The sequence below is a fragment of the Formica exsecta genome, unplaced genomic scaffold, assembly GCF_003651465.1.
Source record: "Formica exsecta isolate Colony F162 unplaced genomic scaffold, ASM365146v1 scaffold6, whole genome shotgun sequence".
NCBI lineage: Eukaryota > Metazoa > Arthropoda > Insecta > Hymenoptera > Formicidae > Formica > Formica exsecta.
In genome coordinates, this window is record NW_021853280.1 from 2,979 (window position 1) to 16,217 (window position 13,239).

Consider the following 13,239-nt stretch of genomic DNA (forward strand, 5'->3'; position numbering starts at 1 on the left):
ACGACATGTATCATTAATCATCAAAAAACTTGAAAATATCATTCACAAACAATCTCACTTTGATATCGTGCGATACCATTCAAGTAAATGATTAGTCAAAAGATCCGTTGTGCCGTCCAAAAATACGTCATTCAAAATTCAATATTGCACACGCGATATATAAATACCGCGGAATATATAAATGCATTATATTAATAAACGATCGATATATCACGGGGCTTTTCATTATGTGAATTATTTTACCCTGGTTTGTATATTACTCAAAATTTTTGATATGAAAATGATGGGTTAATTACATTTGAAAACAAGCGAAAAATTCAAATTACAGCGCGAGGCAAAATATATTCGAGGTATATTTAAAGAAGTCATTATATGCCCGTAAACATTTTACAATTACTAACAAATTAACTTATTTGTTTTATCATAACAAAACAATTTATAATTTCCATCTCATGTCGTTCCGAGATTCTTCTTCCAAATATATTACGCGAAATATTGCTTCGATAAATAGCTGTCGTCGCAATGTTCATACGAATCACGCTAACTAATAACCAATAATTGTAATTATTACGCATTTGACGTCTTCCAGTACTTCTCACGATCGTGTCTCGAAAAATACTACGATAATATGTCGCTACCAATTTATTTTTCTAAAATATGGACGAGAAGAAAATGAAGCATTAGGGAAGGGTAATTATTATTTTATTTCTCAATATTTAAAACGATAATTATTTCTTTAATTTATTTAGATATGAATATATACCGCGTTTAAAATTTTTCACCGATTTAAGCATTATTTGCCTATAATTATCGGGAGTAATATACGATTACCGGATCGAATAATACAAGTAAAGGAAAACCGATGATATATCGACCGTTAATTAATAATTTATTTCGCGGGATTTATTATGTATCTCGCATGCAATATCGTGAATTTCGATTATATATATTTCGGGACGGTACATTGCCTCTCAACTAGCCATTAACTCGACTCGCGTAATATCGCGCGATATCAAAGTGAAGTCGCCAATGCCATTTACGGTCATTAACAAAACGTTTGCGTTTACGAGGCTGATCGAACAGCGTCGCGATATGTTCAATTATAATAAGTACATTAATCCTGCATTTTAATATTTTTTTTCCTGCGTTATTAATCCTACATTTTAATATTTATCAATCGCGCATAATAAATTTGGCGTTTCTATAATCCATCGTTGCAATTTGTCAAAACGCATATCCCGCAAAATTTATTCAAAATTAGTCGTGCAAACAGTCGACAAACTTAACTATATCTTTGAATATTGCACAATCCTTGAATATTTATGTTTAATTCGTATTCCAAACTTTATAATACCAGGTGAGTAATTGTAAAACGAAAGTGTATATTATCTGTTAAATGTCACCGCAGCAAGTGACGCGTGAATTTGAATAGCAAAATTTTCGAGCGCCATAATTTTCACGTTGTTCTCTCATCAATGAAATAAAGTGCGTGTCGCGCACGATGATTATACATTGGAAGCGCCCTGTAAAGTGTCACGCGATCGTCGTATTCCACCAATTAGTGCGCCCGTGATCGTAATTAACCGTGTTTTCGTGAGTGTCATGCAAAAGTGTCATAAAAGGGCAGCAAAGGAGAAGCAAGAGGGGAAAGAGAGGCATTGGGCGACAGCGAGGAGTAACTGTGAGATGAGTAATTTACAATTTATTTAATTTATTTTATTTGTTATTTTTTAAATTAAACGTCTCTTTCCACAGTAAGTGATCAATTTTATATTAATGCATAAATATAGTGTGTGTGTATATATAAATATAAAATATTCTCCGTGTATCTCTTACATATTTTCTAATTTATATAAAAAAAAAATCTGTCTTCTTTAAAAGTATCTTTCCAATTAACTTTATTTATTGTTAAATTCTCTTGCTCGCATCACAAAAAAAGAAGAGATAGAACTTACATTAAAGATATCGCTCACAACAGAGGTATAATCTGGAATCGAACGTTAGTTATTTTAGCGAGTTCAAACGCTCCAAGTTTTTCCAATTAATCTCAGTCCAGTCAGAAGGAAAGCGTTTGTGTTTTATTAACGACAAATAAACCGACGTTTTGATCCAAGGGTCTCTGATCGCAGTTCGAAATAATTGAAATTTAAGACGCGAAACGAGCGTACGAGCGGTGACTCTTCCTCGTCGTTGCCTCGACTCGATTCGATCCAATTAAGCGCGGCCCCGAGGGTCCCACGGAGTGCTGTCGGGAACTTCGATTCTCTTTTCGCCCTACTCTCTTCCCTCCTCTTTCTTTCCTTCTTCAGTCACTCCTGTCTTCCTGGAGACCTTTACTGTGTTAAAGAGGCGACATTCGAGTGCGAGCAAAAACTGGTCGAGACAACGAAACACGCTCCCATCTTTCCTGCGCGCGATATTCGTTACCTTAATTACATTCGGAACGTAAACCGCGTAATCAAAAAGGACGGCTTTACCTGCTCGCGAAGAACATTTTTCGACACGAAAAACGAAGTTTCGCGAAGCGACGCCTGATAAATTCGGTCTCGTACCTTTGTAAGATTTCACGTCGTTATATTTCTTATCATCGAAGATACTTCATTATGCGTTTGACACTCTACAAAATGTTTTTCATCGACCGTGTTTATTACGATAGAATAAATTTTATTAACAATCGATATAATTTTTATAATTTATGACACAATCAAATTATTTTGTCCAATTTTATTTTAATTTTTTATTTCTATTTTTTTGATAAAATTAGTCATTAATATTTTTCGAAATATACATTCGTCTTGTTTGACATTTGCTCGTAAAAAAGTGATACGATTAATCGCGAGATTAATCATCGTATAGTTAAGGATCTCGGTATTAATATGAGCAATAAAGATGAGTCATCATCAATGTTTCCAAGATTCTCTTCCGCCTTATTCTTGTTTCAATCTTGAGGTCGACATTTAGTTTTCGAAGGAACAAACGGGCAAACGCGAACTACAAGTAACGTCACCTCCATTAATCTTCCTCCTGCTCGGATTAGATTTAACCTAAGGGATTCTCACGATCTTGTCTCGACCGAAATTACGATCGCGACCTCTTCGTGACTCTGCATCATGAAAGCTGATTCATCTCGAAGGGGAACAATCCGGAATAATTGAAAATAGAACACATAAAATATTTAATAAATCAAATAATTTATGTACCAACTCTATGGAATCTATTATTACATTAAATCTATATTGAAATAGTACTTGTTGGTAACAGCAACCAAGATTGTATAATGATTAATTAATTACGTAATACTTCTTTTTCCTTTCTCTCGAGGCGAAACGTGATTATGCGTTTGCGCCAATTGCAGAGCAATGCTATTGACGCGCATGTTTCGAGCCGCGAGCTTGAAGATAGGCAACGAACAATAATCCGACAAAGAATAATGGATAGCAATGAGGTATTGTCCCGTGTCGCTTTCAACGAGTCCAATTAAAGCGCGTCCTTCCGTCGGCTTAAAGTCAGAGACGCGGTGGAGTTTTTTCACCGGCAACGAGTGGGATGGAGAATTGTGTAACCCTAGGTTTCAATAATAAAAGTCTCGTTACGTTTTGCGTTTACGCTCGCTATAAATTATCACGTTTCCCGTCCGAATGTTTTTTTTTGTCCGATAGCGATTGCGCGTCGCGGAATAATTAAAGCATAACGAATTGACAATGTGGTAAAATTCGTATTGATTTTCCCGCGACCTTTTCTGTTCCCAACAATATATCATATTTACCGATATTATATTAGGTCTACCGGAAAGTTCTGTCCGTTTTTGGAATAAAACAAAATACAAATTTTTATTACCGTCAATAAACTTTATTAAATAATGTAATTGCCATTATTATTAATGATTTCTTGCCAGCGTGAGGGCAATTTGTATATCCCTTTTTCGAAAAATGTTTTATCTTTTGATGCGAAAAATTGAACCAGTGCTTGTTTGATATCTTCTTCATTTTTGAATTTTTTGCCCCTCAAAAAATTTTGTAAGGACAAAAACAAGTGATAGTCGGTGGGTGCTAAGTCCGGGGAATATGGTGGATGCGACAGAATTTTCCAGCCTAGTTCTGCAATTTTTTGACGAGTATCCAAAGCAGCATGTGGCCTGGCATTATCATGATGCAGTATGATGTTCTTCCTATTGTACATCGCCGGCCTCTTTTCTTGGACTGCTGTATTTAAATTATCCAGTTGCTGACAATACTTCTCCGAATAATGGCAATTACATTATTTAATAAAGTTTATTGACGGTAATAAAAATTTGTATTTTGTTTTATTCCAAAAACGGACAGAACTTTCCGGTAGACCTAATATGTACATATAATCATAAAACATATATATGTATACACAATATAATATAGATATATTTGTTGAAGTTACCAATGGCGAAACATTCTCGACTTAAGGAAATATCGTCAATTGCTATATCACCTGTCGAAGTAATCCCTCTAGACGCCTCAAATTGCAAAAAAAACCTATAAATAGTAAATGTCGAAAAAATTAATCAAGTTTTGCATTATGTGCATGCATTTGTCGCTACATTTTTTACAATTACCTATATCTTATGTCAGGTAGAGCAACTGCCTCATTATTCCAAACATCGCTGTTAGTTTTAAAAGACCACCACAATCTGATGGTTTGATTTCCAAATGGTTTTACTTGGACTAGATAAAGTCCAAGAGATCCGCTATGTGCACCATACTTGTGATAGAAAAAGCGTATCTAGAAAAACACACAATGATAGATATTGCAAATGCCTTGATGTTGCTATTTCTAATGCGTTTTTTAGAAAGGGACATTTGCAGAAAGAACACATCGTGTCCAATATCATATTTATATATCATGATCATTCCTGTATTAAAGAAAACAGACAACACCGAACAATAATTGACAATTGACATTGCGACATGTGTCGTATTTTTCATAATTAAACGATAAGTAAGTGGTGTATCATAACAAATAAATTAATAAAGAGATTACTTTGCTATTTGGTGTCTCGTGTGAATTAAATTTATATTCTTAAACTCTCTATTTTTAGATATAATGTATTGACACAGCATCTCACAATTTTATTAATCTTTGCTAATGCCCTTTATATCGTCAATGAATCTTTTACTATATTAAATACATAAAACCGACTCAAATACTTTTTTTCATTTAAGATAGATTGTACGCACGCACGCACATACATATACATATAGAGTAATTCAGAAATACTTGTACAAAATTTAGAGGTGAGTTTTTCGCATATAAACAAGAAAAAAAAATGTCATAGACACATGTATCCGATAATGCCTAGTTTATGAGTTATAATCGAAAGATTACATTCAATTCAATAGCTCAGTAGCTCAGTCAGTCAGTGGGCTGACCTAAATCCACTACATTTTTATATGCGGAGACACTATAAAACCTAGTTTATGGAACTAAAATTGCAAATGAACAGACGTTTCACCAATGCATCGTAGATGCTTGCGAAACCATTTGCAACCGTCATGGGATCTTTGAAAGGATGCGACAGTCCGTGATCCGACGTGCTCATGCGTGCATTAAAGCAGGTGGAGGACGGACATTTTGAGCATTTGTTGTGAATTGTGAGTAGATAAACAAATGAACTGTGTGTGTGTGAAGATGCATTACATCGATTATGTGTCATTGTAGATATACTTTGTCAGTTTTTATCGTTGAAGTCATCTCTATTAACCTGGCATTCCCATCACGAAAAATCGAGATATAGTTCACTCTTATAGACAAACTAGCACCGCCACTTTTTCGCGACGATTTTTCTAAGTCAAATGTTGAGCAATAAATTCGATATTATATGTGCAGCAATAAATGAGAGTAATAAATCAGGGAAACATTTTAAGATCAAAATCATAACAGCAATTAATAGTTTACTCTTGTAGGCGAGCTAGCACCGCCACTTTTTCGGGTCAAATTTTTCTAGTTAAATTGCAAGCAATTAATTTTGAAATGGTTTATTTTGAGAGCATTTAATGAGCAAAATGCAATATTATAACAACTTGATATTGTTAGCTACTTATTTTTGATGATTTTACTTTATATGTTCATTAGTATGTCGTATTGTATTAGTATGCTGGTGCATATTTAAAAATTTAATATTTTCAAGATCTGTTTGTAGTATCTTTAAGCAATTAATTAGCAATAAATTCTAGTGTATTTGTTTTTTGATTTGCGACTCGCTATAAGCGTTTTTTGGAAGTGGAAATGCTAACTTAATGGCAAGTTAGGTCTGACCCCATCTTTAATATCATTTTCCTGTTAATGGGTAGTAGCAATAAATTCGCGCTTAGAGTAACAAATTAACACTTAATTATGCATTATAACTGAACCCGATATTTCGTGATAGGGGTGCCAGGTTAATAGGGGTGTTGAAATCTTTCGAGTCTAACTCATAAAACAGGCATTACTGGATGTTCATATTCTTTTTTTTTTTTTTTTTTTTTTTTTTTTTTTTTGCTTATATGTGGAGAAGTCACTCCCAAAGTTTGTGCAAGTATTTCTGAATCACCTTGTATATATAAGCAAAATTGAATATAATAATAGTATAAAATTACAAACACATACTTGACATGAGTGATGATAAGGACTTTTAAGATCGCTGCTGTAAGGTGGTGTCGGATTGTATAAAGGACTTTCAAGGGTGCCTCGACTGCCATATCTAATAAATTGACTCTTAGATGCCATATTCACGTACGCATAAGTTCCTGTCAAATAAGAGAGGGAAGAGGATAACAATATATTATTGTGCATATATCGTGCTTCTCTCTTCGCTCGATCTTTGTAAGTCAAGCGCGCACCTGTTTCATTGCGATAAGTATGATCATAACTGGGTCCGGTTCTTATGGATGGTGTGGCACCTTTATAAAGGGTCCAATTTAAAGGTCTCCCAGGAACATTTGCCCATCCACACCAACCGTTCTCAAAATTGCATCTAGCGTTCTCCGGTATTTTGTCTGTAAAAATTTTCAAAATTTACATATGTTTACATTTAGGATTTAACACAACTACTCTCTCAAACATATACATATATGAAACATAAAATTTTTTTAGAAAGATTATTAAAATTGGGAAAAAGAAAATGTGTGATTTTATTTCTTGTAGCATACCACAATCGAGTGCTTCATCTTCACCATCGGCGCAATCCTTTGTAAAGTCACAGATACGAGTCCTATTCAAGCAAACACCGTTGTTACATCGAAACATATCCTTCGTACAGGCAGCACCGACTGGCATAGATTCTAGATAGATGCAAATATATTATTGCGCATCAATTACTGAATTAAATTTTTATTTGTATTAATTTTGTTCAATTAATACAATTTGATTGCAATCATATATGTACAAATTGCGCTTGCATTTCCTTCAAAATCATATGGCTATTTCTTCAAATGACTTTATGAATTAACTGTTTCTCTTTTTCAATTAACATTATATGATTGCTACTGTAATTGTATACAAATATAATCTCTGCATTTCCATTAAAAATATGTAGCTATTTTCTTAAATAACTTGGTAATACCTTCGAATATTAAGAATCTTTCATATTCGCTTAGTTTTAAATACTAAACAACGAATACGAATTCATAAACAAAGAATAGGCTCACTACCCTATATAAAAATGGCATAAATTTCAAGAGAGCGCAAACGTGTTATTTATATAAAATATTAATCTCTAATGATCTATCCTACCTCATAGAATAACTTAACAGAAAAAATTAAAGTAACCATAATTTTTTATTAAATTTGTACGTGCATTTTTTGCAAACAGTAATTTAATATAAATTTAAATCTAAATGAATTAGTCATAGAAATGATATTGTCTATTGAAGGAATTGTGATATAAGAATATATGCGACACCGCGATATTTTTTGATTAATAGCATTTACTATTATTTCTGAATGATTTTATAATAATTTAGTTATTATTTGTTTGTATGTAAACAATAAATTTTAATTTTATTATCTGTTCTGATACTACAAAGATTTTGATACAAGTATTCATATTTGTAGTTTAAAAATATATATAATTTGTTCTAAAACATATTATACAATTGAAGATTTGTAAACTAGAAACTAGTATAATGTCAATAAACAAATAAAAACAAATATTTTGCATAAATATCCGTTAATTTTTCAGCTATATTATTTTTCAGTCATATAATTTGATGTAACATTCAAATGCATCTATGTAACAAAATTTTGGTTTGTGTAAGAAAGTACATATTTTATTATATAAACCAAGATCATATATTATGTTTTAACCTGTACGGATTCTAAAATTCACATCCAACAAATTCATCTTTTCTTGGCATCGCGATTTCCATTTCCACTATTGTTTCCACTATATTGTTTTATGTTGAAAAAATAATTGTTTTATTTCTTTGCTAATATCTAATGTGAAAGGACAAAAATATATATATATATACTAACAAAAATGAAAATCAATTAATAAATTTGTACACACGTAAGCCGAGTTGAAATCTTAGATAATAGTCACGTTCAGCAGAGAAAACGCTCAATTATCGTCTTGTCAACACTCGGTATTGATTTGTTGGTTCTAAAAGAAAGAGCCAATCACGTTCGATTGCTACTGAGCGGTTTTCTCTGCTGAACGCGCCCAATAACACATAGAACAATCAAGTTTCTAATAAATTTATTTGATAGCTTTGTTATTATATATACGATAAAAGTATCTTCATTTTTTACTCTACATGTTCTAGGAATATTATACAGGGTGAGGCATCTAAGACAGGCCACCCGAATAACTCCCACAGTTTTGGAGATAGGAGAAAATGTTTGAAATAAAAGTTGTATGGTATCGAGGGGGAAATCTTGTGGAAATAAACATTTTTTTTTAGGTGGAGGCGCTTAGGAGATTTGAAGGTCATCTTCATTTTTTTAAATGGAACCTTCCTAATTTTTTTATACAAATCGATTCCTCGCAATATTTGGCATAAAAAATTATAAGGGTAAGATAGCCAAAAAGTGAATAGTTTACGAAATATTTTGTACTTTATTTTGATATAATTTTACATAAACTATAAAAGATTTCGTAAAGTATTCATGTTTACAAGGTGATTGAATGTTTATTTACATTCTACAATCCGTATAAGCGATAACACCAGAAAGGACACAAATGTAAACATGAATATTTTACGAAATATTTTATAGTTTAAAATTATACACATGTATATATGATATAAACATGTATACATAACCATTTTGTTTACCTATATACATAATATTTGACATATCAAACGATATAATCGGTATACGGATAATATTTGACATATCAAACGATATAGTCGGTAGACGGATTACAGATAGTTACCATCGGCTGCGAGCGACGCTAGCGTAATCTTGTGTCAAAACATTGGAAAAGTATATTTTTCTGACGGAGACCGGGACGTTTCTTAAATGAAAATTTTCATATTGAGACGTATTGGGACTTTGTATCGTGATATTTCCATTTGTAGAGTATGAAGAGCAAAAATAAAGACATTTTCTTTATATAACTCAAACTCAAACTATCGATTAAGCCTAGTAAAAACTCGATCCGTTCAGCGATTATTGAGAACTGATAATCTCAGATACTCTCAATTGGCCGATTCGCATATATAGATACACGGTGCGTCTCGCCGTTGCTGCACGCGATCTTTGTTTCGCATGACTTAGCGCGAGACACTACCGTGTCTCTTGATATGACAATTAAAGTGTTCAATTATAACTAAATCATTATGCACACATATACACAATACTAAAATATGTATTTTTATTAGTTACCTGGGAAGCAATTGAGTAGACGAATATTATCAACGCCGACGCTTGAGTTATAATAGGGCGCATATATCTCTATAAGTAAATGATAGGGTTGATCGACCGCGCGTAACTCGAAACTCATTTTTTCCCATCTATAACAATATCCAAAAGTATTAATTTTTCTCTTTCTAAAAATGTATATTATTATAATACGAATAAAACTTTCTTTGTACATACGTAACATAATTATTCCCATGTTTTGAGTATGCGATTGAGCTCGCGTTGTCAGTTAGTATGATAATATTTATGAATCCGTTATCATTTTCCACTTGGTACAGCCAGAAATCGACATGACAACGCGGGCCCGTGCGAAAAATAGACTTCGACAATATTTGAGCAGCTCCAGGACCGTTAAACCATAGGAAATGGCCTTGAAAGACAAATTAATTTGTTTTTTTTTAGAGAATTTATTATATGAGTTATTTTATTTTCAATTCTATAATTTGGATTCTAGTACTATAGTGTATCTTATCAAATTCATTACAGAGTATATAATCTCTTAGCATTCACGTTCATTCTCTTTTATAAAAATATAAAAATATATAAATATAAATATATATATATAAAATTAATAAAAAAAATGTCGTTATATATATATATATATATATATATATATATATAACGACACTTTTTTTTATTAATTTTGCCCCGATTTTTCTTTCAAAAACGTACGACTGGCCTAAGATTTCTGTACCGTTTGTGGATCCATTGGCATCTATGATCGGAAAATATGGATTGTCGAATAATGTTGATGCCATAACTTTCTCAAAGGTCAGATTTGCAGTTTTTTGGTTCGTATATTGCCGCTCCCAGTACCAATCGCAGTTTGGCTCTAGGTCACAGTGGCCCACTGTTTGCCATGATGGAGGCTTTAAGGCTATTTGCAGATCCTTGATCCCACGCGACATCCTATTCTTGAAATCGCCGCAGGTTATCGTGGTGCAACAGAAAATCAGGAAGAATCGAAGGAAAAGTCCGCCACCACCGCTTTGTATAGACACGTGCCGACGATCACACGTGCAACTCGCTTGATTATAATCCGCGGTGGTGATCGCCAGCCTCAATCGTACGTTTCTAATCATTACTCTGCGATTTCGTTGAACCGATCGTTCAGTAGTTCCTGATAAGGTCACGCACATTGCATGCTTCGCTTTTCTGTGATATTGGACATGATTTTGTGAGCGTCGTTGCTTTTTGTGAATTTACTTTTGAGAAAACGCCGAAAGCGGGTGACATCATCCAAAAATGCGATCAATGATGAGAAATTTGCGGCGATAAACACAGCGATAAATTTGAACATCATGGATCTTTTTGATGATGATCGGCTCCCATTGTCTATAAGACTGAAATCAAATATATATTTTGATATTATGTGCGTGATTTTAATTTGACATAGTTATTGTTATATACATATAATAATATATATGTTATATATATTGTTACATATATATAACTATCCGTACAAACCTTTTAAGAAAAAAGGGAAGTGGATTTTATTAAAAATCGCAAAAATTTTGATGACTAAATTGGGTACGCTTTCTCTATTATATGGTGATATTTTCAACTTTCGGTGCCGACCGGAAATGGGCTATCTAGACCGAAAGTCGAATTTTTTTAATGGATCAAAGTACTTTTTATTACAGATTCAGATTCTCAGCGAAAAATAAGAAACTTTTACCCCAAAAATTTTTTCTAAAATGCCTTCATCGACCTCGAAATGATTTTTAAAGTGAGATTTACGAACAGGAAGTAGCTAGATAGGAAATGGATTATCCAGATCTGAAATCAAATTTTCCAATGGAACACGGTACTTTTTATTGCAAATTCGGATTGCACATGAACATAAACAATTATCATATTATTATAAACCATACAATAGAGCGTACCCGATTTAGTCATCGAAATTTTTACGATTTTTGATAAAATCCATTTCTCTTTTTTTTAAAAGACCTATATAGGTAGCCAGGGACATCCTGTATACATATATGTAAAACATTTACATATATTGTACTTGATTGAAAATTTTTGTTTAAAAAATATTGTGGTTACTATTATTATTATATATTTAAAATATTAATTTGGATGCATAGTGTTTTTTTTTTATATACAATATATATGCAATAATGATGCAATATTAAATACATGTGTTCATACTTTGTATATTTTAAGTTTGCATGTAAAATCCAACATTAAAAACTTTACATCCGTTGTATCGTTATATGCATGATGAAATAACGAATGAGGCGGCAGACATTGGAAAATTCTGGGACAAAACGATGAAATAGATTATGAGAATGAAACAAAGCCGCGAATAAAATTTACTCGCGAAACTGTAATAGCAAGTCGTGAGATTTAATCCATCCTTCGGAATGGCCGAATCTTTTTGTCTTTTCGAGCACAGCATGCCCGACAACAGGCAGCTATTGTCAGCGTGTAAGTATCGATCGGATTCTATATACTGAATGCTCGTATTTACAAACCATTCGGTGTTTTCCGCGACAACAGTGATTATACAACAAATTCTTCACTATTAATTCTAAAAAAAACTCAACGAAGCTACCCAAATACTCGATGTCACAATTTATCAAGACCATTTTTATCATGAGAACAAAAAATATAATTAGAATCGAATGACAGATTTTCCGCTTTTAACTAACAGATGTTCCACCAGCATGGAAATGTGTTACTATAAAAATTTGCAAAAGTAAAAAGTGCGGAAGCAAATCTGAAAGAAAGTCAAGAGAAAATATCATCTTTGCATTTCTTTTCATTTGAATTAACTACATATATATGTGTATGGAGGAGTGATATATATCGAAGACGCAAACGCGTGACATTGCATTTTTATAATGAAAGTAACATAAATGAGGCTCAAATGATAAAATTAAAAATTAAAAAGATTTTATCCAATTAGATCCAAGACGCAGTAAATGATAGTACTAATAATATATTTTATGTTTTAAATGTTAACAAAATTCATGTACCAAACGTTTCAATCCATTTTTGAAACCTTCTCAATGATAACGAACGTAAAATAAAATTTGAAAAAAGAATAAGCACAATTCAAAGGATCAGGCGCATAGTAGTCATTGGTGGTAACAAAAAAGAATCATAAATAATTAACTTAATAATCTCATAATATTTAAATACTTTTTTTAATTATTAGATTTTCTCATCTTTCGAACTTTCCAATTTTATAAGTATTTTAACATCAATGTGATTTTTTAAATTTTTAAGAAACTCTAATTGGCCCATATATTTTTACTTCTTGATTGCGTTTTTAGTTGCGTTTCAGTTATATTATATTATTTATATATATATATATATATATATATATATATATATATTTCATTTGGCTATGTTCGACTT

At 32.3% G+C, this 13,239-nt stretch overlaps 1 protein-coding gene across 1 annotated transcript in view; it reads right to left on the bottom strand.

Moving 5' to 3' along the window:
* Positions 1–4,377: 4,377 nt before the first annotated feature.
* LOC115242489 (MAM and LDL-receptor class A domain-containing protein 1-like) overlaps positions 4,378–13,239 on the bottom strand; it is a gene marked incomplete at its 3' end in the record, with an annotated part of 13,025 nt that continues 4,163 nt past the window's right edge. The window contains exons 2-9 of the mRNA XM_029818801.1: positions 10,565–11,213; positions 10,048–10,240; positions 9,835–9,962; positions 7,158–7,289; positions 6,849–7,004; positions 6,616–6,755; positions 4,586–4,752; positions 4,378–4,505 (exon numbers count right to left, since the gene is read on the bottom strand). Coding sequence (XP_029674661.1) covers positions 4,378–4,505; positions 4,586–4,752; positions 6,616–6,755; positions 6,849–7,004; positions 7,158–7,289; positions 9,835–9,962; positions 10,048–10,240; positions 10,565–11,009 — 1,489 coding nt within the window. The remainder of the gene's footprint in view (positions 4,506–4,585; positions 4,753–6,615; positions 6,756–6,848; positions 7,005–7,157; positions 7,290–9,834; positions 9,963–10,047; positions 10,241–10,564; positions 11,214–13,239) is intronic.